This window comes from Eleutherodactylus coqui, chromosome 5, assembly GCF_035609145.1.
Source record: "Eleutherodactylus coqui strain aEleCoq1 chromosome 5, aEleCoq1.hap1, whole genome shotgun sequence".
Lineage (NCBI taxonomy): Eukaryota > Metazoa > Chordata > Amphibia > Anura > Eleutherodactylidae > Eleutherodactylus > Eleutherodactylus coqui.
The window spans coordinates 48820051-48845774 of record NC_089841.1 but is presented as its reverse complement, the minus strand read 5'-3'; the positions used below and the strand labels follow the sequence as shown (position 1 = coordinate 48845774).

The window sequence follows — 25724 nt, the reverse complement described above, 5'->3', positions numbered from 1 at the left end:
GTGGCGTAAATGCGCCCAGCTGAAATGCTGTATATTGGCCGGCCGGGTGCTTTTACATCGTGGAAATACGCCCATTTACACTGATGCATTGTAAACTAATGCATCAGAGGGGCAGCGTATATCAGCTGGGGGTGAAGACCCAGCTGGTATACATCGTTGTGAATCCAGCCTCGTACAGCATATGGTCTGAGTATGCAGATTTTATACATAAGTTTAGCTGTAGTCTCTAATGTGCGGACTATTTTATTAATAACATTGTTAACATTTGAAGTAACACTTAACCCGTCATTTCAATGTGTTATTAACATCAGCGATTTCCATCCATATCTCTATCAGACTGAATATGAGTGTGAAACTCGCCGATCTGAATACACCCTAAATATTATGTGTGTCACATTGGCACGCAGGGTATCTTAGGAGAAACTTTTTTCTTCCCGGGGTGTGTGTGTGAATGCATTGTCGTGTATGCTTCTTTTTTGTGAATATGGCTGCAGATCACTATGGGGTAGATAGAGGAGCCAAATGTGCATTGATCAGCTGTTACCTCTGGGGAAGACCACGTCTGACTATACATTTCTCCTGTAGATGAGATGTAGCATGAATATAATCTAATCTGACATCTGATGACATTCCGATGGTTTAAAATGATTGTCCAGGGTTTAAAAAAAGGTCTCCTTTTCCCCCAATCACAGCGCCACCCTTGTCCATGGGGTTGTCTAGTATTGCAACTTAACTCCGGTATTAGTGTATCTTGACGCCACCAGGAAGTTCTGGTGGAGTCAAGATTGACACGGGGTTGACGCCCCCTGTACCTGATTGGCTGGACAGCTGTCAAGTCAGTAGATCCTGGAAGGCGATGAAAGGTGTGAAAAAGCCATACAGTGGCAGCTAATACTGGCGCTACTAAGCACTGAGGCAGACAGAGAAGCAGTGGTGAGTCAGACGTGCACCCTCTACATTGCTTTTTGCCGGTCCTGCTAGCTTACGGTGAGGATTACTTTTTATTTTGCAGATGGTACTGTAAGCCTGCATGGATAAGTAACCCTCACCCTAAGCCACTACTGCCGGCAAGAAGCAATGCACACTGTGCTGCTAGCACCTTCGTCTCTTCACCCTATCAGGAGCTAGGGGTGTGACAGGGGCGTTCCTCCTGTCAAACCCCTAGCTTGCGGTGGCGTCAAGATACACTAATACCCTCAACTCTATTGAAATGAATGAAAGCTGAGCTGCAATACCAGAGACAACCCATGAACAAAGGTGGTGCTGTGATTGGAAGAAAGCAGCCATGTTTTTCTAACCCTGCACAACCCCTGTAATGTCCTTCTGGTCCAGTGCACTTCAGTGTACTCCTAGCAGAAGATGAGGGGAGCACGCTGCATTTACATGGAATGTGAAGCTCACAAACAAGCCGCCTGCTACTTCCATAAAATATTTATCTGGGTGAATGTGCTCATTGTGCCGCCGCTGACTTTCTGCTGGTTAATTAGCACAGGCCGAGCTTACAATAAGCTTGCAGCCTGGCGAGAGGGCAAATGCAACAGTTTACGAGTCAAGTACTGTAGATAGACGTTTGTTTTGCCTACTAAGAGATTAATTTAGTGACTTCTGCTTATTATTGTGAAAAGTAGAGCGAAGATGATGCGTAGAGACTCTTAAATTAGTGGGGTACCTGCCGTGCCACTGGTGTTGGGCAAAGGAGGTGGGGCAGCAGCTCGAAGCCTAGCCATTTGTATGATGGGGAGGATATGTAATAAAGGGGTATATAGTTAAAGGTTCTGCTGAATCAATGGGGCACTGGCTGATTGTCATGGCACCCTTGATGTAATTTTGGGCAGAATTACTTCAGATGTATACTTCTTACTAGAACACTGTTGCATGTAGCAGAGCTGAATTTGTCTTTCATAGCTCTGGATTGCATTATGAAAACTCTTATATCAGAATGACAATCTCAGCTCTGCTACTTCTGTAGTTAATTGCATTCTCTTCCTGAGCTGCATTAATAAGTTTGATATTATGGTTGGTTTGACTTTATTTTCATTGTTCTCCTTCTGCAGTTGTGATAATGTGCGCAAGCAGCGATACGGTCAGGAATATCATGTTGGCTGCACATCGACAAGGACTGACTAAAGGAGACTACGTATTCATCAACATTGAACTCTTTAACAGCTCATCATATGGTAAGGGTCTTTATTCTGGTTTGACCTCTTATGTATTATCATGGCATATTCATAATGGATCGGTCACTGCCTAACCTCAAACTTAACACACGCGTTTCCCGCTGCAGACATAGTTTTCACACTCTGGCTACAAAGTGTTTTTTCCTCACCAGTTTCATAGCATCCACCCCTGTCACATGTAGCCCTACCCTCACTATTAGTCACATCAATGGATGGGTCACTGCCTCCCACAAGATCAGAACACTCCTCTGCTGCTGAAATCACTACTTTTGGCTGCATAGTGTTCTGGCCTTCTCAATTTTGACACTGACCATGCTATGTTTAAGAAAAAAAGTCAAATAAGTGAGGAGGTCACTGTCTCCCACAAGACTGGCCCACTCCTTTCCTTCTGCTGTGCTTATGTGAACACAATTCTATTGTAAGATGAACATTTTGTACCTGATTTATTGCTTGATTCAATCTTAGAGAACTCACACTAAATATCACCCAGATCAATGAGTGAAGCCAGACCACCATCTGCCACTCGTGCGAAGACCCTGCAGATCCGTCTTAGTGTAGATTTGTTTAGAATCCTGAAAGGTGCAAAGTATTGTATGTGCTTTCTGTATCCAGGCATCGATGTGTCAACAATTCCAAGTCCTTGACAGAGCCAGATGTTGTTTGCTGTGAAGCCTGATGAAAAGTAAACTTGGCTTATGCTTCTCAGGTTGAGCATTAATCATGTAAATTGTCAGTTCAGGGCCCTTGCTGACTTTTTTTTCTTCTTTTTTTTTTTGCATCACTTAAAGTGTAAGGAGACTTTCATGGCCGCTTTCTTACAAAAACCTGTTCTTGAGTTGTATCTGGTACTGCAGTTCAGCTCCAGTTGTACTTTGCCTATCAGTAACAGCCTTGGATTAGATGGCACCCTGTGTGGATTTTTCTTGCAGTCTGTCCTCTGTATTCTGCTTGTGCAGAAAGCAGCAAAATGGCAGTGTGCCCAAACCAGAACAGCTCAATGGTACCAGAACTAAGCCCATAGCATAAATACAGTAGCAGAACTAAGCAATTCTGATTTATGGATAAGTCGCCCTATCAACTTTATGGGGATAGAAAAAATAAACAAATACAACACTCTGAGGCCTCATGTCCACGGGGAAAATCGGGCCCGCTACGGATTCTACATGTAGAATCTGCAGCGGGTCCCTCCTGCCCCGCGGACATGAGCGCTGAAAATACAAATAAATAAGAATTTACCTATCCGTAGCGGGCGGCGAAGCTCTGCTCTTCCTCACGGCCGGATCTTCTTTTTCGGCCGGCGGATGAATTCCACACGCCGGCGGCACGTCGCCGGCATGTCGTCGACGTGCCGCGCGCATGCGCCGGGCACATCCGCCGAGCCGAAGCAAGGGAGATGCGGCCGTGAGGAAGAGAAGAGCTTCGCGGCCCGCTGCGGGTGAGTAAATCCTTGAAATTCCTATTTTAGGTCTCCCGCGGATCCGGACGGCTTCCATAGGCTTCAATAGAGGCCCGCGGGAGCTGTCCCCGCGGGAGACCCACACGAAAATGGAGCATGGTCCAGATTTTTTCATGCTCCATTTTTTTTAAAATCCCTTTTATTGACGATCCGCGGGTATTTATCTACCCCGCGGGTGGTCAATGCATCCCTATGGGGTGCGGATCCGCGTGCAGGTAATCCGCTGCGGATCCTAAATCATATTTTGCCCGTGGACATGAGCCCTGATGCCATCTGTTTGTGTGTGTTTTTTGTTTTTTTTTAAGAAATTCCAGAAAAAAGTGAGCCTGTTTCAGTTTTTTATTTATAATTTACATTTTTTTTATTTTCTTTGCAGAGATGAAAAATGGATGATAAAAATGTCAGCAAAAAATGAATGTGTGCATTTTTAGAGATGAGCGAACGTACTCGGTAAGGCCGATTTCGCAATCGAGCACTGCGATTTTCGAGTACTTCACTACTCGGGTGAAAAGATTCGGGGGGGTGCCGTGGGTGAGCGGGGGGTTGCAGAGGGGAGTGGGGGGGGGGGGGGGGAGAGGGGGAGAGAGAGAGAGCTCCCCCCTGTTCCGCGCTGCTACCCCCGGCTCCACCACGCCCCGCCCCCCGGCAACCCCTGAATCTTTTCACCCGAGTAGTGAAGTACTCGAAAATCGCGGTGCTCGATTGCGAAATCGGCCTTACCGAGTACGTTCGCTCATCTCTAGTGCATTTCCACGTAGCGTCCGTATTTGATCTGTATTCAGTCTGTGTCTTTTTTTTGCCATGTCTGTAAAAAAAGAAAAACCTGAAAGAGGCCCAATTCTATTATTTTTTTCTGTATCAGAATGGAGTCCGGGCTGTTTAGCTCACAGAGCATTATCTACACGGGATACAATTGTATCTACTTCTAAGCTGAGAGCAGGACTAGCTATGTACAATGTATCAGTCTGCAGACGGGGCTGTTTAGCTCACAGAGCATTGTCTACACTGGATACAATTGTATTCCCCTCTCAGCTAAGAGCTGGACTGGCTATGTAAAATGTATCCATCTGGACTGTGGGCTGTTTAGCTCACAGAGCATTGTCTATGCTGCATACAATTACATCCACATCTCAGCTGAGAGCAGGACTAGCTATGTACAATGTATCAGTCTGGGGTCCGGGCTGTTTAGCTCACAGAGCATTGTCTATGCTGCATACAATTACATCCACATCTCAGCTGAGAGCAGGACTAGCTGTGTACAATGTATCAGTCTGGGGTCCGGGCTGTTTAGCTCACAGAGCATTGTCTACACTGGATACAATTGTATCCACTTCTCAGCTGAGAGCAGGACTAGCTGTGTACAGGGTTACTGCCTCTGAATGGAATCATTAATTGACAGCAAGCAGAGATCTTAAAAATGCTGAGGAATTAAAGTATATTAGAAAGCTGTAGACATTTTTATTTATACAAAGATTAAGCTTTCTTTACATAAATGCACGTAAAGTAACTCTAATGGTGGATTGTTGCACTGCTAAATAATAAAGCAAACCAGGTGCTCTGGATGTGACTGTTTAATCCTTTCTCCCAACATGGACATGGTAATTATGACAGTAAATACAGCTCTAACACATCCTAATCCATAGAAGCAGCAAGGCTGAGGTAGCACTGCTGCTATACATATGTCCAGGGGATGAAAGTGATCTAGAGTGTCCCTGTTGCCAATAGACTCCAGGTCCTGCTGTGGTCTAACTGATAGATTGGAGCGCCCCCTTTACTACTAACAAATACTGACAAGATTAAGGTGTGTTTTATTATTATTTTTTAATGGCTTCAACTAAAGGTCCCCATTGACTTTTGCACCAGGGCCCATGAGCCTTTAGCTGTAACCCTGACTAGGTGTATAGGGGCCTTAAAGCCTTATCAAACTACTAACAACCACTTGAGCGTGAGTATGTATGTGTGTGAAAGCTTTTCATGCTCCGCCCTTGGTGACGTAATCGTAGGTCCTACAACATATATAAAACACAGAGCTTGACCGACAGAAGAACAACACAGTTAGGGCTCTTGGAAGAAGAGGACAAAAATAACAAAATGAGAATACAACTAAGCCGTTCTTTTCTCAGGCACAGCTACGCGGTCCTGATAGAAGACACTGACCTACCACCACCACAGAGATCCGGTGGACTGAAGGACCTGCAGTGATGTCACTGTTGTGGGAGGAGCCATTATGCGGATTGGTAGAAAGTACTGTACACTGGATAAGCCAACAGTAGCCACCAGGATCTGTGATGAAACCACCATCATGTGATCACCTGTGTGGGTGGAGTCAGGGATCACATGACCAGGGGCTGATCAGTGTATCCGGGAGTTTGCTGAGCTGGTGATGTCTGGAAATCAGCATGGCTGTACCATGTAGTAGAGCTGTGTGTGTGATGTGTGGGGATCATAATGGATGTACCATGTAGCACAGCTGTGTGGTGCATTGCACTACCAGAAACACTGGTACTATAATTTCCTAATAATTACTAGTATCTGCTAATATCCCTGGGGTCTAAGGTAATGAAAGCATTTATACAAACATCTCAACATCGTCTAGGGTAGCTAAATTGCTAATGAAAGAATCAATGTCAACATCTTCATAGGTAATGTTTTGGAGAATTCAATGGCAAACCCTTTTGTGTTCTAGGACCAGGGAAGGCTAATGTTAGCATCCCTTGTAGTCTACGATAGAAGGGGTTAGTGTTAACATCCCTGGTGGTTAATGGCTGTAAGGGTTTAAAGAGGGTATTCTAAGCCTTTTCCTATTGATGACTTATTGTCAGTATAAGTCATCAATAGTTGATTGGCGGGATCCTCTCTGATCAGCTGATTGTCTGGCCCACTGTCTGTGCAGCGGGCCTGATTTTTGTTTTCAGTGGTCGGAGCTGGAAGGATAATAGATGGATTCACTCCCATTGTTATCAATGGGACCACCAATGACTACATCCTGCCCTCTACACTGATGGTGGGCCAACCAATCATCTGATTGGCAAGGATCTGGAGTGGTGGTTCCCTCCAATCAACTAGTGACCTATCCTGAGGATAGGTCATCAATAGGATAAGTCCCAGAATACCCATTTAAGGTAAACCTCCCTGTTTGTTCAGGGCCTTATGTAGTAACTGCCAAATGCCTGGTTGTCTAGAGCAGGGGTTAATGTAATCAACCCTGGCAGTCAAGGGAAGGATCCTTGGGTTAGACAATGGTACTACTGTAGTTAGTCCCAGCTGCTAGTGGGATATTGTAAAGTAGTAGACTGTAGCCACTGAGAAGGCAAGTGGCAACTACTAGTTGACAATCTATGTATTTCCAGGAGGAATAACAGAGGATTGGAACAGTGCAGAGCTCTAGAATTGTTATGCACATATTGCCTTGTCCTTCCTCTATTACTAAAGGCCCCATGCACACTAGAGTTTAGTTCTCTGAACCCACCGATAACCGCTGGCTGGACGACTTTCTAATGTGTTAGGTGGCTACTCACCCGTCCACCTCCCCAACAGATGACAATTTAACATCTTTCTTTCCTCTGACAAGAACACTCAATTATTTTGTTCCCAGGGACATAAGCTGGTGTCAGTTTGTCTGGCTGTGGCTTACCTCCATAAACGCATGAATGCTTGGACGATCCAAATGATGGTGTGTATGAGAGAATTTAGGGAAATGGCTATTGGCTGAATAGTGGTTCGGCAAACAGATGCCGAAGGTGTCTGGGCACCTTTTAAAGGGCTTGTACCAGAATTATCCACAGGATAGGTGATAAAAGTCTTATCAGTGGGAGTCTCGCTGCTGAGATCCTCATTGATCCTGCTTTTTATCATTACAGGGTCGCTGCTTTCACCCACTGTGACGTCCGAGAATGGAGGGATGGCTTCGCATGTACAGCCTCTGCTTTATTCGTATCAATGGCGCTGATGGAATTAGCAGAGTACTTCTACCTCAGCTATCTCCTGCAGTCCTATTTAAAAATGACTGGAGTGGCACTGTACCACAGCTCCATTCAATCTCCTCCTTGCTGCAGGGGGAGCAATGAGCACACAGTGAGGAGGATAGGGAAATAGGACCCCTGTTCTCAGGATCGTTGGGGGTCTCAATGGTGTGCCCCCTCTGAGAGACTTTATCACCTACCTGGTACAACCCCTTTAAGGCTACAAGTCCAGAATGATAAATCATGGGCTATTATTAATCGTGGTGCCATACTGTGAGTCGCCAGCTTGCAGGAAGCAACGCATACAGACCTAGTCACATAGACACGGCTGTGACCAACCTGCTCTGTGTTCATTGTAATGTTCATGGAAAGTCCAGTGATGGTGACAGACGATGTGTCTTCCAGGAGCGGACAGGGCTAAATAAAGTGCTCCCTGGGCACATTCCTGCCATTTTTTTCCGACTTGACTGGAACTTTAAAACTTTGCAGACAATAGGCCATACTGTTATTTACTAACCTATCCATTTAGTGCAGGGGCAATCGTCATGGAGAAACGGCTTCTTTCTGGTGACTGGCTGAGATTGTAAATATTTTTATATGTCCCCTAGGAGATGGCTCATGGAGGCGAGGAGACAAGCACGACGTTGAGGCGAAGCAAGCATACTCATCCCTGCAAACAGTTACTCTACTCAGGACAGTAAAACCCGAGTTTGAGAAGTTTTCCATTGAGGTGAAAAGTTCTGTTCAAAAGCTGGGACTGGCTGAAGACGATTACGTAAGTAGTTGATGATCGGCCTAACGCTTTAGCTGTCTGTAAACAACCTCATAATTTAATCAAAGGTGGCAAAATGCTCTGTTCTTCTCTGCTGGCCATAAGAGTGACTCAGTTACTTACAGATTTGGGATTTTCCCCCAAAAATTGAACCAAAATCTGAGGTGCCGCATCCGATGGATGATGTACCAGAACGGAGTTTGTCATTTTGGATGTTTACCAGCGTGATATTGGCTGAAGTTTCTTGGACAGATATCTGCTTGTTCGTGTGACTACAGCCTAAGGCTACATTCACACGGGCGAGAAAATTGTGCAGGAATTGTGCTTTGCGAGACGCACAAATATGAACTCCACTCTTTTTTGATTGAAGTCATACACATTTGTGATATATTGCTGCATTGCATCACGATGTGGGAAACGAATCGCGGCATGTTCTGTCGTGTGCGTGCTCTCGCAACGCCCCGCCCATTGATTTTAATGGGGCCGGCGGCAGCATCGCACCACATGCTAGGTGCACGCGATGCGAGGTCTACCATTGTCTGATGCTATGTTGCAAACAAACAAACAAAACAAAATTTAATACATTACCTAACAGCCACTGTCCAATGCGATGGCTGTGACAGGCTGAGCCCAGTGAGAACCAATCAGAGCTAGCACTTCCTAGAGGCAGGATTTAGGAACCCCCTGACCAAGAAGCAGCAACTGAAGATTGCAAACAAGTGCACCAGAGCTTTGGGAGAAAGTGTCGTAGAACGAATAGCGCCTATTAGGTAATGTATTGTTTTTTGGCTTTTTTTAAAATGCAGCTAGGGCTTATTTTCGCTGTAGGGCTTATATTTCAACCCCCCCCCCCCCCACAAAAAAAGGGCTACAAAGTCGCACTACTAAATCACAATATCGCCTTGAGAAAATGCAGCGATATTGCACGGAAATCGCAGGAACGCATCTGTCGCCCTTGTGAGAGGCCTCATGCTGATATCCTGATGTGTTTTTACACAGGACTGAAGCCAAATGTTTTTCATTTCCTTTTTTTGGTAATGAATGGGGACATTTGCTGTTTATGCACATTTAGGTTTGTGCGCACGGGTTGGAAATGCTGTGGAATTAGTTCTGGAAAATCCACAGCATTGTGGATAGGCTTTTAAGAAACCCTTTACACAATACGAATAAAATAACTTGGTGTGTAAATTACTGCAGGGTTTTGGTTGTTTTTTGCAAAAAATATGCAGCAAATCTGCAATGTGTGAAGAAACCCTGCAGAGATCAGTCCTCACAGCAGGACAGTTTGAACTCGGAATTGCTACATGTTTTTCTCTGCATTGATACATTGTCATAAAAAACCACCAGAAGATGTACAAGCGACCGAAAGGATCACACGGGACCGAAATCTTGCAGAATGACCGCATGGAAATACTGCAAGATTTCCGCGGGAGAAATGCAGCTTCAAAACCCACGGCCTTTCGCCCAGCATTTAGGAGCAGCTTCGCCGTCTGCATTCCATTGCGACCATCTGTCCCCATAGAGAGGAGAGGGGCCGCCGCGGAAACGGGGGAAAAATTGACACGCTGCGTCTCCCATCATTACTTAAAGGGAGTATATGACTTGTTTTTCCCTATAAAATTTCAGTATTTGCTTCTATTTCATATCTGTTTTTCTTTTAATAACTTTTTTTCCCCCTGTGCATCATTATGGACGTGATCATCTTGCCCAAGCTGTTGCTTTACTCTGTGGACAATAGTTTAGAGATTTGCTGTACAGTAGATACATGGCTACAGGTACCCATAGTCTGGAGTTGTCTTCCATGAAAGAGTATTGTGGTCATGCTCTGTGGCCTGTGCAGGGAGGGAGAGGAGGCGAGCTGTGACATCAGCTACTATGAATCATAGATCCTGTGTTCTCTATATATAGACATCACCTTTTACTGTAATCCTGGATGTATTGATGGCTGAGACGTTTTCTCTACAGAACTGGAAGTGTCAGATTATGAGGCTTAGTCAGTGGTTTGGATTTTAGGATATTTTTCAATAGAGACATTAAAAAGTAAAGAGGAGAAAGTATCAATAAAAATGTCTGCCGAACTTTAACGCAACCTTCATTTTCAGGACAACATTCTGTCCGGAGGGCCAGGGTTATATTACATGCCAGGCCTCCCATCTGCCAGTTCCCATTTTGTCTGTACAAGATGTATGCTGCAATCTTCCAACTACCTAATGCACACAGGGCATCAGTAGTCTGAGGCACCTTGTGCTGCTCACTGATCGGTTAGCACTGATCACATGAACAGCACTTGGCAATCAGAAAGCAGATGTAGTGCATCAGTAATCTAACAATGCCAATATACTGTGTTAATTGAATAGTCGGAAGACTTCTGTAGACAGAAAATAGAGCCCTGAACCAACTAATCTGCAGGACAATGGCACAGAAGGCCAATAATCCTCCACAGTGCCGGCTTCGGTTATATGGCACCCTGTGCAGATTTTGTTTTTGTTTTTGACTTCACAAGGAAAAAAAAATCTATTGAACCGATAAGCAGTCTGTATTCTGCTTGTGCAGAAAATCACAGACTAGCAGTATACTCACACCAGATCAGCCCAGTGAATAAATACTGTACCAGAACCAAGCTCAGTACATAAATACAGTACCAGAAATAAGCAAGTATGATGTGGGTGTGCCAATGGGCTCTAAAGGAGCACATTGGAACATCAGAGGGGAGGAGACAGAGCCAGGAGTAGGATTATTCATGTAGATCCATAAGATGCTGCTGCATGGAGAAAGATCATCCAGTCGGGCAAACCTAAGGGGAGCAACTGTCCCCAGCCTACATCCCACAAGCTGGTGCCCAGCACCCCGTGTGACTGTACGGGTCCCACATAGCTAAGGCTGGCTATGCACAATGCCACCTATTGGAAGGTAGCTACCCTATTTAGTTAATATCTTTCCTGTTAAAAGGTTTTGCAATGTGACTATGGATGTAAGCCAAACCAGAATATCCATGTGCAGACAGCTGTTCCAGGGTTCTTGCCCCTCATCAATGTACAGTAGGTGCTTTAGGACTAGGAGAAGTTTATGTTAAAATTCCTGGTTGTCTAGAGCAGAAGGGTTAATGCCAACATTGCTGGAGGTTTATGGCAGTAAGGGTGTAAGGTCAGCATCCCTGATGGTCTAGAGTAGGTGGTCAAGGGATAAGAATCCTTGAGTTAGTGAATGATGTGACTGCTAGGACAGATCGGCTGTGGGGTTGTCAGGTAGCATAATATCCCTAGCGGGTAATATAAACAACCCTCTTTGATCCCTGGACAGAATTTTGCCCTGCGACTGGAGCGCCCCTTTAAAAACCACACAGAATTTTAATAACTCTGTAGAAGAGAAACTCAAGTGCTCAAAAATCTTTGCAAACTATTCTTTTTGGGGAAACTTTAAAAAGTGGGGTGAGGATGATCTCCTCTGTATCCTATCCCTGTGACCACTGGTTCCTTATTCATCGGCTTGTTGTTTTTTGCTAGATTCTGAAGTTTTTTTTATTCTTAAGAATAAAAGGACATTCAGATAAAGATGTTCATGGAAATCCTCCGAGCCTGCTGTTGGCTCCTGATAACAGTCTATCAAGTTCTCTGGTAGGGCCTCAAAATAGACAATTTGTCCCTGACTCTTCTATGGAAAGAACGCTATCTAGGTTTGCATATTGTTGTATTGAAAGACAAACATGGGCAGCCATCCAGTGTAATCTAGTTTCAAAGAAAAATATTTGCTCCATTGAAAAACCATTAAAAATGTAAGTGGTTTGACTTTGCACAGACTTTATTAGGCACACTTTGCATTTCTCATCAGAAAGTAAGCCGCACAGTAAGAGACCTATTTATATTCCCCTCAAAACTCATAAATATCTGACGACTTCTTCCCAAACAGTCTAAAAAGGGACGTTTTATGAAGTAAAAAGACTATGACAACACTGCTGACCATCGCCTGGAGAAGACTGGGAGGTCCATGTTGGCTTTCCTGTTGACTCTCTGTATATCCTAGACAATCCATTGCTTATATCTAGTATCATATCAGTATAAACATGACCTTCACGCTACAACATTCATTAGCATGAAAACGCAATAAAACAGGTCATTATACTTTCCTGTTCTTGTATTTGTAAATCCGGCTCGGATTCTGAATATAAATCCAGCTATTTTTGTAAATGTTGGAAGCTGTTTACTGCCTAAATCCATTGCATGCAAAAAGTCTAAGTTGTGAAATACTGAGGAAACTACTTGATTTCCTGTGTAGGTGACCATTATTTGAGTCAGTGTTGTTGTGATAAAAGGAAGTGCTTTGGGCTGAGACAGAGCTCGAATCTCCTGGAGGAGATTGGCTGTGGGGGTAGAGCTATAGCTTGAATCTCCTAGAAGAGGCTAGCCATTGGGCTTAGACAGAAGTTGAACATCTTGGTGAAGACTTGGCATTGGGCTAAGGCAGATTTTAAATGGAAAATACTGGTTATTGGATAAAGCTTGAATCTACTGGAGGAAACTCATCAATGGGCTGAGGCAAAGCTTGAATGTCCTGGAGGAGAATGTCTATTGGGTGGAGCCAGAGCTTGAATCTTGTGGAGGAGCCTAGTCATTGGGAAAAGCCATAGCCATAGCCTGAATGTAGTAGAGGAAACTGGTAATTAGAAAGAGGCAGGGCTGAGCTTGAATCTCCAAGAGGAGAATGGCCATTTGGAAGAGAGTAAATGTCTGGTTGGAGATTGCTTATTGGGATGAGGCAGAGCTTAAATCTATTGGAGAAAACTACTCATTGGGCAGAGACCTAATTTGGATCTCCTAAAAACTATTCATTGGGCAGAAGCAGAGCTTGAAGGTCATGGAAGAACTGTCCAGTCAGTTCTAGCATAGTTTGAAACCTGGAGGAGATGGTTATTGGACAGAGCTTGGATGTCTTTGAGACTACTTATTGAACAGAGGCAGAGCTGGAATCTCTTGTAGGAAATTGACCATTGAGCAGAGCTTGAATGACCTGGAGGTGATTAGTCAATGGGCAAAGCCAGAGCTTGAATCTTGTGGTGGAGACCTGTTAATGGCAGAGCATAGCTTGAATCTCCTGGAGGAGACAAGTCATTAGGCATGAATGTGCTACAGAAGCAGAGCTGAGCTTGAATCTCCAAGAGGAGATTGGTCATCTCCTAGAAATTCTTTAATCTATGTACCCTCAATTATCATGTGCTATACATTGGTACTGTTGGGAGATGTTTGGGTCCCCTCAGGCACCAGGTCCTGGGCTGCCTTCTTTAGATGTGTCACTGTGTACTATATCTGTCTGCTTGTAGAATGGCTTATATTTTTATATATTCACCTTCCGTGGTTTGGCCATCAATACTTGTGAATGTAGATCAGGGTTGCACAACTCCAGTCCTCAAGGGCCGCAACAGGTCATGTTTTCAGAATATCCTATAGTAAAAACACCTGTGAAAATATCTGGGAAAGTGACATTAACTGCATCACCTGTACAATACCGAGGCAATCGAGAAAACCTGATCTGTTGCTTGCCTTGAAGATTGGAGTTGTGCACTCCTGATGTAGATGATCGTCTAGTCCAGAATTCACAACTAAGGCACTTTTCTGCTCATAGCCAAGTGTGTATATCTATATGGCCCACTCTCCAACTTTTTCATGGCCCAGAAAATGCCTATTCCAGTCACATGATTTTAGCAAGGAGTCTATGAATTCCTCATATAAAGATTGTAAGTCAGTCATACACCTGGCACCTCTGTGTAGTCCAGTACACTACAGACCCATCCATGATATACTGAATTCCTCCAAGTGTCAGCACCACGGACAGTGACTATAATGTAGTGGTTTATTCCTGCACCAAGGCTTAAGTCAATCTGTCTGTAACACTCAAAACTACATGGTCTTTGTGTGAATTTGCCCAGTATAGATGTCTTCTCAGGTATATGATAAACTTGGATGAAATCCTTAAAGTGTGAGGGTTAAGCTTGGACAAAAAATAACTGCTTAGATCATACACACACAAAGCATGTGACTATGGTGGATGTGCAGGTTCTGCAGATGATTCAGCATGGTCATATGTTCATCTAGCTGTACTCTAGTCCCAGTACTGGGCACAGATGCCTCTTTAGATGCTCGCTTTATAGACTTATGATCTACCATTTTTTTTCTTCTCTCGTTGGTTTTGCGTTCCATCTATCAGCGGTTTCTGGGACTCTAAAGAAAAAAAAAGTTCAATGACCTTAAAAAAGAGAAAAATTGAATACTCTATCCTGGCAGCACTGGTTCCCACCACATGGTGTTCATTGTACAAGTAACCGCTCATCTACTCGCAGGATTCAGAGGCCATGGCAGAATTATGCTGAAGCCTGGGAGTGGCTGAGCAGTTATGTAGCACAATGAACGGCACGTTCATCTAGGTTCAGTTCGGCCAGCACCGGGGCCACATTGTGGGAATGGTAGCTGCCGGAATAGGTGGGTATTCAATTTTATTTCATTTATGCCCTTTTAACTTTTTTATGTCCTGTAAAACCTTTTTAAAAGGAATATTCTGGTCCTGGCAAGTTATAGCATATCCTAGCAATAAGCTAAGATGTTTAGATCCATGGGGTCTGGCCTCAGTCATTCCCATTGATTACTAGAATAAAGAGACTCCTTCTGAATTTTGTCCTTGCGAAGCACCACAGTTGTCCGGTTGATGCATAGGTATTGCAAATCAGCCCCATGAACCTGAATTTCAGTACCTGGAGGTGAATGGTGCTATACAAAGTGTGATTGTTCTCATTGAGAGAAACCAAGTAATCTTGTAGATATGATACCTTTTAATGGCTAACAAAAAGACATGATATTATAGCGAGCTTTTGAACCTACGCAGGGTTCTTCCTCAGGCATAATGGAACAAATCTAAAGACTCATTTATATAAAAACATATACACATGATCACATAGGAGACACAAACATGATGTGATTAATATGCACTTGAAACTAATACCAGAACAGGATAAGGGAGCACAGACACATTACTAAAAGCATAGTAAACAGTAAATACTTGATTAGTCCAGTGACAAGGTGTGCATGTTTTATGGTCTCTAAATTGAATCTCTAAAGGCCCTTTTCCATGGGCCAGTGATCATGAACAAGTGTTCACAGGGCATGGGTGGCATGCACTGGTCCGCCTAAACACATTGATCGATGCCTACTACTTTTCACTACTTGGTGACCATTTGTAGCCCTTCATGGACGAACAATGATGGGATTTTCTAGCGGGATAATACACTGTTCCATCACTCCCAGTTGTCCGTAATTAGTTCGAAGAGCCTGCACCTACAAATACAACAGGGCTGCGGTACTATCCAGCCTACATGGTCCAATATCCCTCCAGATGTCTTCTGTCCACTTTTGGAATCAATGCAACATCAAGTTGCTGCCTTATGGTGCGCTAGAGGGGTCCTACATGATATTAGTTACTGTACCATGACTTTTGGCATGTTGCTGTAAAAATGCCTATGCATTTCAAACAGAACCCTGTTCTTAGATCTGACTACACTGAGCATCATTTTTTTGCATTGTACTGCCCAGCATGTAATAGTTCAGAAGAAGTAACCGTACCGCCACAAATAAGAAATGACAACAACCAGCAGTATGTTCAGAAGATGAGAGAATGCTTCTGACACCGTCCGATGTGATCAGTTGAAAGCGCAGCTGAGCGAAGCATCAAAGGAAAATAAACAGATTATTGTCCCTTTCAATTGTGGTTTGCATGTGTGTAATTTGTCAGAAATGCTTTTAGTTACACAGTGCAGACTGAGAGCCGTGTCCATCCATTGTATGCTAAAATCACGACTGCAGAGGCAGATCCAGGGACGGGAAAAGGTGTGCGTGCGTGCGTACGTGCGTGTGTGTGTGCGTGCGTGCGCGCTCTAAATACTGACACTGCATCCTATACAGTACACTAGTAATGAAATATAATGGCGACATAAGGAAACCAGGTCACTCAGCAAGAACCTCCATCGCCTGTGACATCGGGGCATTGCTGGCCTTGGGTTAAATGGTAGAATTGTTTTGACACCCCCCTCCCCTTCATTTAAAAAAAGAAAAACCCCAAAACTCCTTTATGTATTACTGATAGATGGTCTGCCTGAATTCTGCTTGTACAGATAGCAGCAAGATAGTTGCATACTATTCCAGAACCAAGCTCAGTCCCTAAATACAGCTCTAGAACCAAACTCAGTCCCTAAATACAGCTCTAGAACCAAGTTAAGTACATAAATGTAGCACAGACCAAGATCATTACTTGGATGCAATACCAGAACCAAGCTCATAACACAAATACAGTAGCAGAAATAAGTAATTGTGTTGCAGGACACCTAGGGCTGACAGTAGTGCCTCAGAACATCAGTCAGGAGGAGATGGAGCTGGGAGGAGGATTCATGCTGCTCCACAAGACTCTGCTGCACAAAGGAAGATCATCCGGCCAGACGAACCTAAGAGGGGCAATCACACTCAGCCTACATTCTCCTGGAGTCCCCGTCTTCCACAAGCTTGTGGCCCTGCCCCTGTGCAACCTCAAGGGTCACAAAGATAAAGGTGGCTATATGAGGGCTCTAAAGTAGCACTTTTTCCTCTTAGGTGCACTTAAAGGGTCAGCAGGACCACTGTAAATGTGCAGAAAGGCCCAGTGTCCACGGGTGGATCTGATTTGCGGAATCTGCGTGGGTCACCTGCGCAGAAGGTCCGCAAATCAAGCCACCCATAGGGAAGTATGGGAGTCCGCACATGAATTAAAGCATGCGGATTTGTTTTGCGGACCTTCTGGCCCGAAATCAAATCACAGCATGCTCCATTTTAGTGTGGTTCCCGCACGGATGGCTTCCATTGAAGTCAATGGTAGCTGTCCGATCTGCGACCCGTCCGCAATTGACTTTGGGCCGTGCACTTCCATACACATCCACAGTGAAGAAAGTAGAAGACCCGGACGGTACGCAGTGTCCGCTGCCACGGGCAGGGTCAGATTCTGCCGCGGGCTCCCACATGCGGAACCCGATCTGCTCATGGACATTGGGCTAAGTGTAAAAGTCCCTAATACACAGTAGAGTTTAGTTATCTGAAACTGCCAATAATGGCAGAGCTCAACGACCCTCTGATGTTTATGGGGGTAACAATGATAGTAAACTTGTGTTGTACCAGGGAAGATTACACTATGGAGCAACCACTATTTAAATCATAAAGTCACAAAAAGGAATTACCACTGAATAGAACATCTGAAACATATTTGATACAAACTAAGAGATGGGAGATTTTTTCTAAAATAACCCTATTGAGTCCTGCTCAGATCCCTATATATGGAGTAGGGTAAGGGCGCCTGGTGCAAGCATCGAGTCATGACTGACTGCTAGTGTTTTCTTGGCACACTGTTTTTGTGGGGTGGTTTGCCATTACCCTCCCCAGTCATCTTTTAGCCCCAGCAAGCTGGATGCCGACCTTGGTGGGATGGAGGGCTGGGTCAACCTTGACCCGGCTACCAGAACCACACAGGGACTGAACCCACAACCTTCAGGTCATGAGCCTAAGACTACATTTCTGCTGCCTTAACACTCTGTGCCACGCAAGGCCCTATATATGAGTAGCTGCCATTAAAACGAGAAATTGGCGACCATTTTTGGTAGCGTTTTTCTTGCTGCGTGAAAAGATATGTCTTGACCTATCTTTTGCCAAAAAATGCTGTAAACTCCCATAGACTCCTATGGGAGCTGAAATAAAAAAAGCGAGGGGATGGGAGTTTACCTGCGTCCGGCATTCAGACAGCTGCCGCTATTTAAGCTATGGCAGCTATTTCCACGCTGCTGCGTATTTTTCCCCGAGAAACGCCCATGTGAATGGATGAGAAAATGCTAATTAAGCTCGATTGTGGCGATTCTTCTTTCACGCGGCCAGCATGAAATTGCATATGCTCATGTGAATGAGGCCTAAGGGTGCTTTTAGACGGAACAATTATCTCTCAAACGAGCAAAAGTGGACGATAATCGTTTGGCCTAAACATGAGCCAACGACTGAACGACAATCACTCGCTTTTTGTTCAACGACGTATCTGCCTGTCTGAACACGCCGCACGAGAACGAACAAGTTATGATGACATCCTCGTTCAAACAAGCATCGTCTCGTCTAAAAGGACCTTAAGACCGCGCCCAAGCCTGTAAATACCCTGAAGCCGTGTACGCTGGCTTCCATATTGCACCCAAGATAGGTTGCTCCCTGTTTAGCTTCACAGCTCGTTCATAAATTGTTCATAAATGGTTAAAGGGGTTGTGTCGCGGCAGCAAGTGGGGTTCAGCACTTCTGTATGGCCATATTAATGCACTTTGTAATATACATCGTGCATTAAATATGAGCCATACAGAAGTTATTCACTTACCTTCCCTGCGCTGGCGTCCCCGTCTCCATGGCTCCGTCTAACTTCAGCGTCTAATCTACCAATTAGACGCGCTTGCGCAGAAGGGTCTTCTCCCATCTAAGTGTAATCGCGTAGCTCCACCCCTGTCACGTGTGCCGATTCCAGCCAATCAGGAGGCTGGAATCGGCGCACGTGGCGGGGCGGAGCTACACGATGACGCGTAGAAGGGGGCGGAGCCAGAATGCCGCTCGTGCCGGACCGAACAGATGGGTCCGTGAAAAAACTCTGCCTATAGATGCCATCCGTGCGTGCGCCCTTTTTTTTTTTATTTATTTTTTCCTTGCACTTATTGACTTGAATGGGTGGCTGGCATCCAAGAAATCGGACCCAAAAAATTATCTACACAGCTGACTGTAGTGGGTCCGTGCGCTGTCCATGTGCAGTCAATTGAAAATACGGAGTCATGAAAATTGCCCATGTGAATAAGCCCTTAGACCTGTTTTCGACACTAAGAAAACGCAACCAGTTCTCCCATTCATTGCAATGGGCAATTAAGTTAGTTCAATGTGTGCTATTTTAGTGCTCACGTGCACAAAAATCGCATGTACTGCGATGTGGTTTTCTCACAAAGTGTATTGCATGCACAGGGAAAATTGCATGTTTGCAATGGCGATATCAGTAAACGTTTCTCAGATTGATCTCATGCTTGCCCTTGTAAATCCACCTGTGTGACAGTCCTGGGTTTGGGACGCTGCCCTGCGGTCCCGGACAGTGGCAGGCATATCCGGCCTCTTGCTCCCTTTCCCCAAAAAGCATTTACCTTGCTTGTAGTCCTGGTCTTGCAGCAGCTGCCACCACTGCTGTGATCAGTGCGACTCCTGACCTTCCTCCCAGTGTCTGCATTCCTGCACGCAGACGCCCGCGGAGACGTCAGAGGTTGCACTGATTACAGCAGCAGCGCCACTGCTGAAATGGGACTACAAGTGAGTTTAATGCTTGTTGGGTGACTGGAGGTCCAATATGGTGGTTACTGTTACTACTGGGTACACTTTTGCTGTGAGGGGGTCACTGAAGAGCACTATTGTGGGATACGAAGGGCGTGGCTTTGCAAAAAAACAGCATGGCCACTACAGTGTTCATAAGTCGGGAGGTACGTTACATGCTTTCTCTGATCCAGTGAGCAATATATTGTGTTTCCAAGTGTATTTGGATTGCTTTAATGAACTCTATTTTGCTTAGGTTAAGATTAGATAAATGTAGAAGAGCTGAGTTTGTCATTGGCAACAATATCCCAATATATACGTTTTACATAGGTCTGCAGCCAATTGCATAACTACTCTTGACTTCTCACATTGCACAGGCATGCTGTTAGCATTTCAGCTCTGCTACATCTAAGCTGAGCCCCGTACATTACATCTGATTAAAGACCCTACAGCGGATTCCGCCCGTAGTTTGTCCTCAAAAGTCCTTTTCTCATAGGAATATAGTGAACATAGGAGGCGTTGCATCAGGCGGCACAAGGAACGCGACGTTGAGCTTCGGCCTCCAAACAACATTCCTTTATGTATAAATAATTCCAGATAGCGTGCTAAATCTCCCAGTGTTTCAGTAGTGACCTCCAGATTCAGCCCCGTTCTATAAAATAATTCCCAACACTTCCTTCATAGAGACTTTCCTCGGCACAGATTGAACTCGGGTTACTTACTCGTTAATGCCACCTCTGTTCTTGGCATGACGAGAATTCCCTAAATGCTGTTTTCATTTCTTGATCAGCAATCTGAAATGGAATAGTTTTCTGTCTGGGATATATGGCCATTTGTATTTTGAAGGCCACCCGGACTATTTTGTCCCTAGTTAACCCTTTTACAACTTGCAAAACATGGAAGCTATATCTCTTCATATGTGTAAGTACTAATGTAAGAATGCAAGGTCAGGCCGCAGTTAAAGGGGTTCTCAAGCCCAATTTTTGATAAAGTATCCCCCCAATAATAAGCTAATCATAAAGTGTCCCGCTGCTGGGATCCCAGATCGGCTGTAATCTGGACAGGAATCTAGCAGCAAGTGTAGTGTTTCCTTGCAGTGCCCCCACAGGTAAATTGAAGTATTACATATTTCTCATCGGAATCAATGCACTGTCAGTGTGATGTATGGAAGTGATCGGTCTTCCAGAGAGGGGGAGGAATGTTCTGATGCTTCCTTTGCATATTGGAATGATAATGAGGAAAGAAAGCCATGAGAAATTCATATGCTAATCTTCCTACAGCCCATCTGATGGTGCAGGGCAGTCCCTTCAAAGGGCTTATGTCGGTTTATATAGATAAAGCTTAAAGGTCTTGTACCAAGATTGAATTTATCACCTATCCACAGGATAAGCGATAGAAGTTTGATTAGTGGGGTCTCACTGCTGAGAACCCCACCGCTCCTGAGAACAGGAGTCCCATACCCCCTCCCCTTCTTACTGTGTGCTCATTGCACCCCTCACTGTGCTGAGAAGACTGAATGGAATTGCGGTAACGTATGCATAGTGCCATTCCCTCATTTTCAATGGGACTGCTGGAAATGGCTGAGCACTTGTACATGACAATTTTCGTCAGCCCTATTGAAATGAATGGAGCAGCCCTGTGCCTGTTCAACCGTCGTTCCATTTAATCTCCTTCTCCCTGCGGGGAATGCAGTGTAGAAGAGAAAGGGACAAGGGACCCCTGTTCTCAGGACCAGTGGGGTCTCGGTGGTGAGATCGCCATGGATCTTTTAGATTTTTATGAAGATGGTATAAAAGTCAGTCTTGGAAGACCCCCTATTAAAGAGGTTATCCAGTTGTAAATTGTTGATGGCCGATCATTAATATAGGCTATCAATAGTAATCTGCAAGGGTCTGCCACCTTGAACCCCTACTGATCAGCTGTTTGCTTCCTGCAGAAATTAGTGCACAAGAACACAGGCTCAGCAGATGTCTCTGTTCCCACTGCAGTGGTCAGGCTTGGTATTACAGGCAAAGTTCTTATTGAAGGGAATACCCAGCAAGACTACAGTAAGAACGGAGCTGTGTGCTTCCTGCAGAAATGGCCTCAATATATGAGCACATAAGCCAACGAAGAGCTGGTCCCAGGTGGAAGACCCCCACCAATCTACTAGTGAAGGCCTATTCTATGGCCATCACTAGTTCACATTGGACAACTCCTTTTCAATTTCTCGCCGTTTTCAAGACTTCTATTTACATTCAGAGGCTGAAAACATCTACAGACCTAATACTTCTCACACCTGAGGGTTTGTTACAATTGTATCGGGTCTAGATAATTCTTTGTGCGCTATATATCCTGGACTGCAGACTGATACTTTGTAGCAAACTGGCAGCACAAAAGCGAACGTGATGCTAACAAGACCTTGTTTATATCTGGAGATTGAAAATCTGTAGAAACTTTATACTTCTCATAACTAAGAACACCTCCATTCAGTCACAGCAAGCAGAGTGATGTGGAAAATGCAGAATTAGAAAATTGCAGCAGTTTTCTTTAGAAAATACTTGTCCCAAGATGTTAGATCCTATTTGTGGAGGAAGTTTCTAGAGATCGTACTAAGGGCTTATGTATATCACTCAGTGTTATCACGGCCAGCCGATATATGCTTCCATCTGAGCAGTTCCCCCCCTTCCCTCCCTCTCACCGCCTCACCGCCTCTCTGCCTCTCTGCCTCTCTGCCTCTCTGCCTCTCTGCCTCTCTCCTCCACTCCGGTGTTTGCAATGGGAGTAGGCGGGATGGGGGCGGAGCTAAGCTCCGCTCTGTCCTGCCCACTCCCATTGTTGGCTACAGACAAGGGGCGGGGAGGGGGCGGTAGCTTAGCTTCGCCCCATCTCACCTACTCGCATTGCAAACCGCTCAGAGGGGAGAAGAAAGGCAGAGAACTGGTGAGGGGGACTGCTCAGATGGAAGTGTATATCGGCCGGCCGTGAGAACGCTGGGCGATATACGCTCATGTAAATAAGCCCTAAAAGAAAGGTTCAGCAAAATGTGAGGTCTACTTTCTCTATACTGAATTCAATGTGTTGAATTCACATTTAGGACCCTTGAAAATTAGCCAGAGTGGAGAGTGCCCACCAAGAGGGATTTTCACTCTGGAGGACCTGGCATTTCCGTGGATTACAAGAACAGCTCATAATTTCAATAAAAATGTGCAATACTCAATTTCACCAGTTGGGGTGCTGCCGGAGAATTGAACACTTGCTACCAGGTTCCTCTACAGTTTACAGCTAATCACTTGGACTTCAACTAGCACAAAAAACTGATCAACATAGTAAGGGCTTTTTTACACAAGCTTATATTGGCCGGCGTTTTCACGGCCTGACGATATACGCTTTTATCTAAGCAGTCTCCCACCCCCAACCCCCTTCCCTCCCACTCACCGGTTCTCTGCCTCTCTCCTCCCATCAGAACGGTTTGCAATGGGAGTGTGCGGGATGGGGGCAGAGCTAAGCTACCGCCCCCTCCCCGCCCCTTGTCCTTAGCCAGCAATAAAAGTGGGCAGGACAGAGCGGAGCTTAGCTCTGCCACATCCTGCCCACTCCCATTGCCAATGCCGGAGTGGAAGAGAGACGCAGAGAGCTGGTGAGGGGGAGGGAAGGGGGGAACTGCTGGAAGCCTATATCGGCCGGCCGTGAAAACGCCGGTTGATATACACTCGTGTAAATAAGCCCTAACACAGTATGTTAGACTGAAAAACGACACATATACATCTAGTTCAGCCTAATGCCACCCGCACCCCATCAATGTTGATTTGAAAAACACAATGAGATAGAAGCAAATTAAATTTTCCTTATTGTAAGGCCGCCTGTCCATAGGCGTTGCGTTTTTCGGTCCACGGGCAAGCGGATATCCACCGTGGGAGAACACTAAAGTCACTGCGATTTTCCGCGATGAACCTATCATTATGATAGGTTGATCACGGAAAATCGTGGCGTGCCGCATTTTTTATATGTGAGCGGAAAATCGCAGCGGATTTCCGCTCGTGTACATTGGGCTGCGCTTTACATAGTTATCCTATGGGAAGCGTTTCATGCGTTACCTGCATAAAGATTATCGCCGCGGATAACACAATGAAGAATTGCTCGTGGGCAGGAGGCATAAGGCTTTATTCACATATGCGTTTTATTGTGGTTATTTAGAGGGGGGGAGTTTAGCTCTGCGCATTCCATTTATTACTTTAGTTACCCGCCTTTTACCCACTCAAACTATGATATGTCCTCCTGAGTACCGGTGCCCAAAACTGTATACAATACTCATGTTTGGTCTGACTAGTGATTTGTGAAGAGGAAGAGCAATGATCTCATCATGCGCCCCTAGACCTCATCTGATGCACCCTATGATCCGATTTGCCTTGGCAGCAGATGCCACTAAAAATGGCTGTACATTGGCAGCACATTTGTCCTATTTGAATAGCCAACTAATGTACTTTTTCGGAACGAACAATCACACTAATCATTTGTACTGCGTACTGCGCATCCTCCGCTGGTGTGAGCAGCAGAACCAGTGCCTACTGTCTATAATATCATTCAGACCAACTAAGGATCGGGCCTTGTAATAGGGCCTTTGTCTACAAACTCTTTTAAGAAAAAAGTATTGTCAAAAGTGAACCATGAACTTCAATGACAAATTCAGCTCTGCTACATCTGTATCGCCTGTGCTGAGATCCTCCAGAGACCTTTTACATACATATGTGTGAATGGTATTAGTAGTTTATCCTTACCCTCCCTCACTTTTATAACGTTTTGTAACTTTGGTTATAGTTGGCCCTTTAATACTCGTATACAGGGGCTCATTTTAATAGTAACGAGCTATGACCTCATTTCAAGTATGCTAATTAATCAGACCCGTTTACAGTTTCATTGCCTCTTACTTAAACAGACCCACCCCATAGACCAAAGTTTATTTAACGTGTTTTCATTCTGCACGTCCAGCTCCATTAAATCCCGCTCTGTGTCATCCCAGTAAGTTCCATTCCTCGGATAGCATGCCTGAAATGCAGGATACCGGGAATGAATTAAAACGGCCACCAGGGATCGCCCGAGAAACCACAAAAACCAAACGAAATGAAAAGCATAATAACGCCTTCATCTTTCGGAATTTCTGACAAGGAAAAAAAAAAAAGCTTATTCTTGTGAGAGGCGGACGCGTCGTTATGTGTATGCAGCAAGAGGTGCTGGGCGTGGGAAGCAGAAACGCTAATTGAAACAAAGTCATTACGCAAAGCAAAAAGTAGCATAAACGATTATTATGTGAGGTTAGCAAAGCAAACCACATGACATACAAGCCAGTTTGTCTTAGGTTTAGCGGTGTGTGATGCACTTCCAGTCACTGCTTTCTTATTCATTGGCGCAGAGAAGGCGAATGTTCTTAAAGGGACACTTACGGTGTATTCACACGGGCAGGTTTTAGGTGTGATATCTTTCAGTGTCTTCATTCACAGGAGCGATTGTTCTCTCTGACCGATGATCCAAGATTGAAAAATTGCTGCATGTCCTATTTTTGGGCGGTTGTGTTTCAGAATCCCCCATAATTACTTATGGCGGCAAAAGGTAAAAAAATTGCATTACACTTGCGTATACATGTGATTTTTAATGCAAGTGTGATGCGTTTTTTTGTGGGTTTTTTTTCTATTTTTTTTTCCAATTTAAATATGATTCTCATTCATGTGAAAATCGCATGCTGCAGAGATGCAATGCAATTGGCAAGAAAAACGCGCAGCACCCACAGCAGGAATCGCAGGTGTAAGGGCTACTTTGCAAGGATGGGAATTGCAGGACGCACAGAACTCGTGCGCTGTATTAACGCATTTGTATAGACGTTTTTCCTCTGTCATGCAGGGAGATGGAAAATATCAATATCACTGAAAATGTAAAAAAAAAAAAAATCACACGAATCTTGCATGAAGCTCACATGTACATGCAAGTTTCGTGTGATTTTTCATTATTTTCCTA

General features: G+C 44.7%; 1 protein-coding gene across 2 annotated transcripts in view; it reads left to right on the top strand.

The window, feature by feature from the left end:
* Positions 1-25724, top strand: part of NPR3 (natriuretic peptide receptor 3) — a 94688-nt gene that overhangs the window by 23172 nt on the left and 45792 nt on the right. For both annotated transcript variants that reach the window (XM_066602474.1, XM_066602475.1), the window contains exons 2-3: positions 2055-2177; positions 8204-8370. In XM_066602474.1, coding sequence (XP_066458571.1) covers positions 2055-2177; positions 8204-8370 — 290 coding nt within the window. The remainder of the gene's footprint in view (positions 1-2054; positions 2178-8203; positions 8371-25724) is intronic.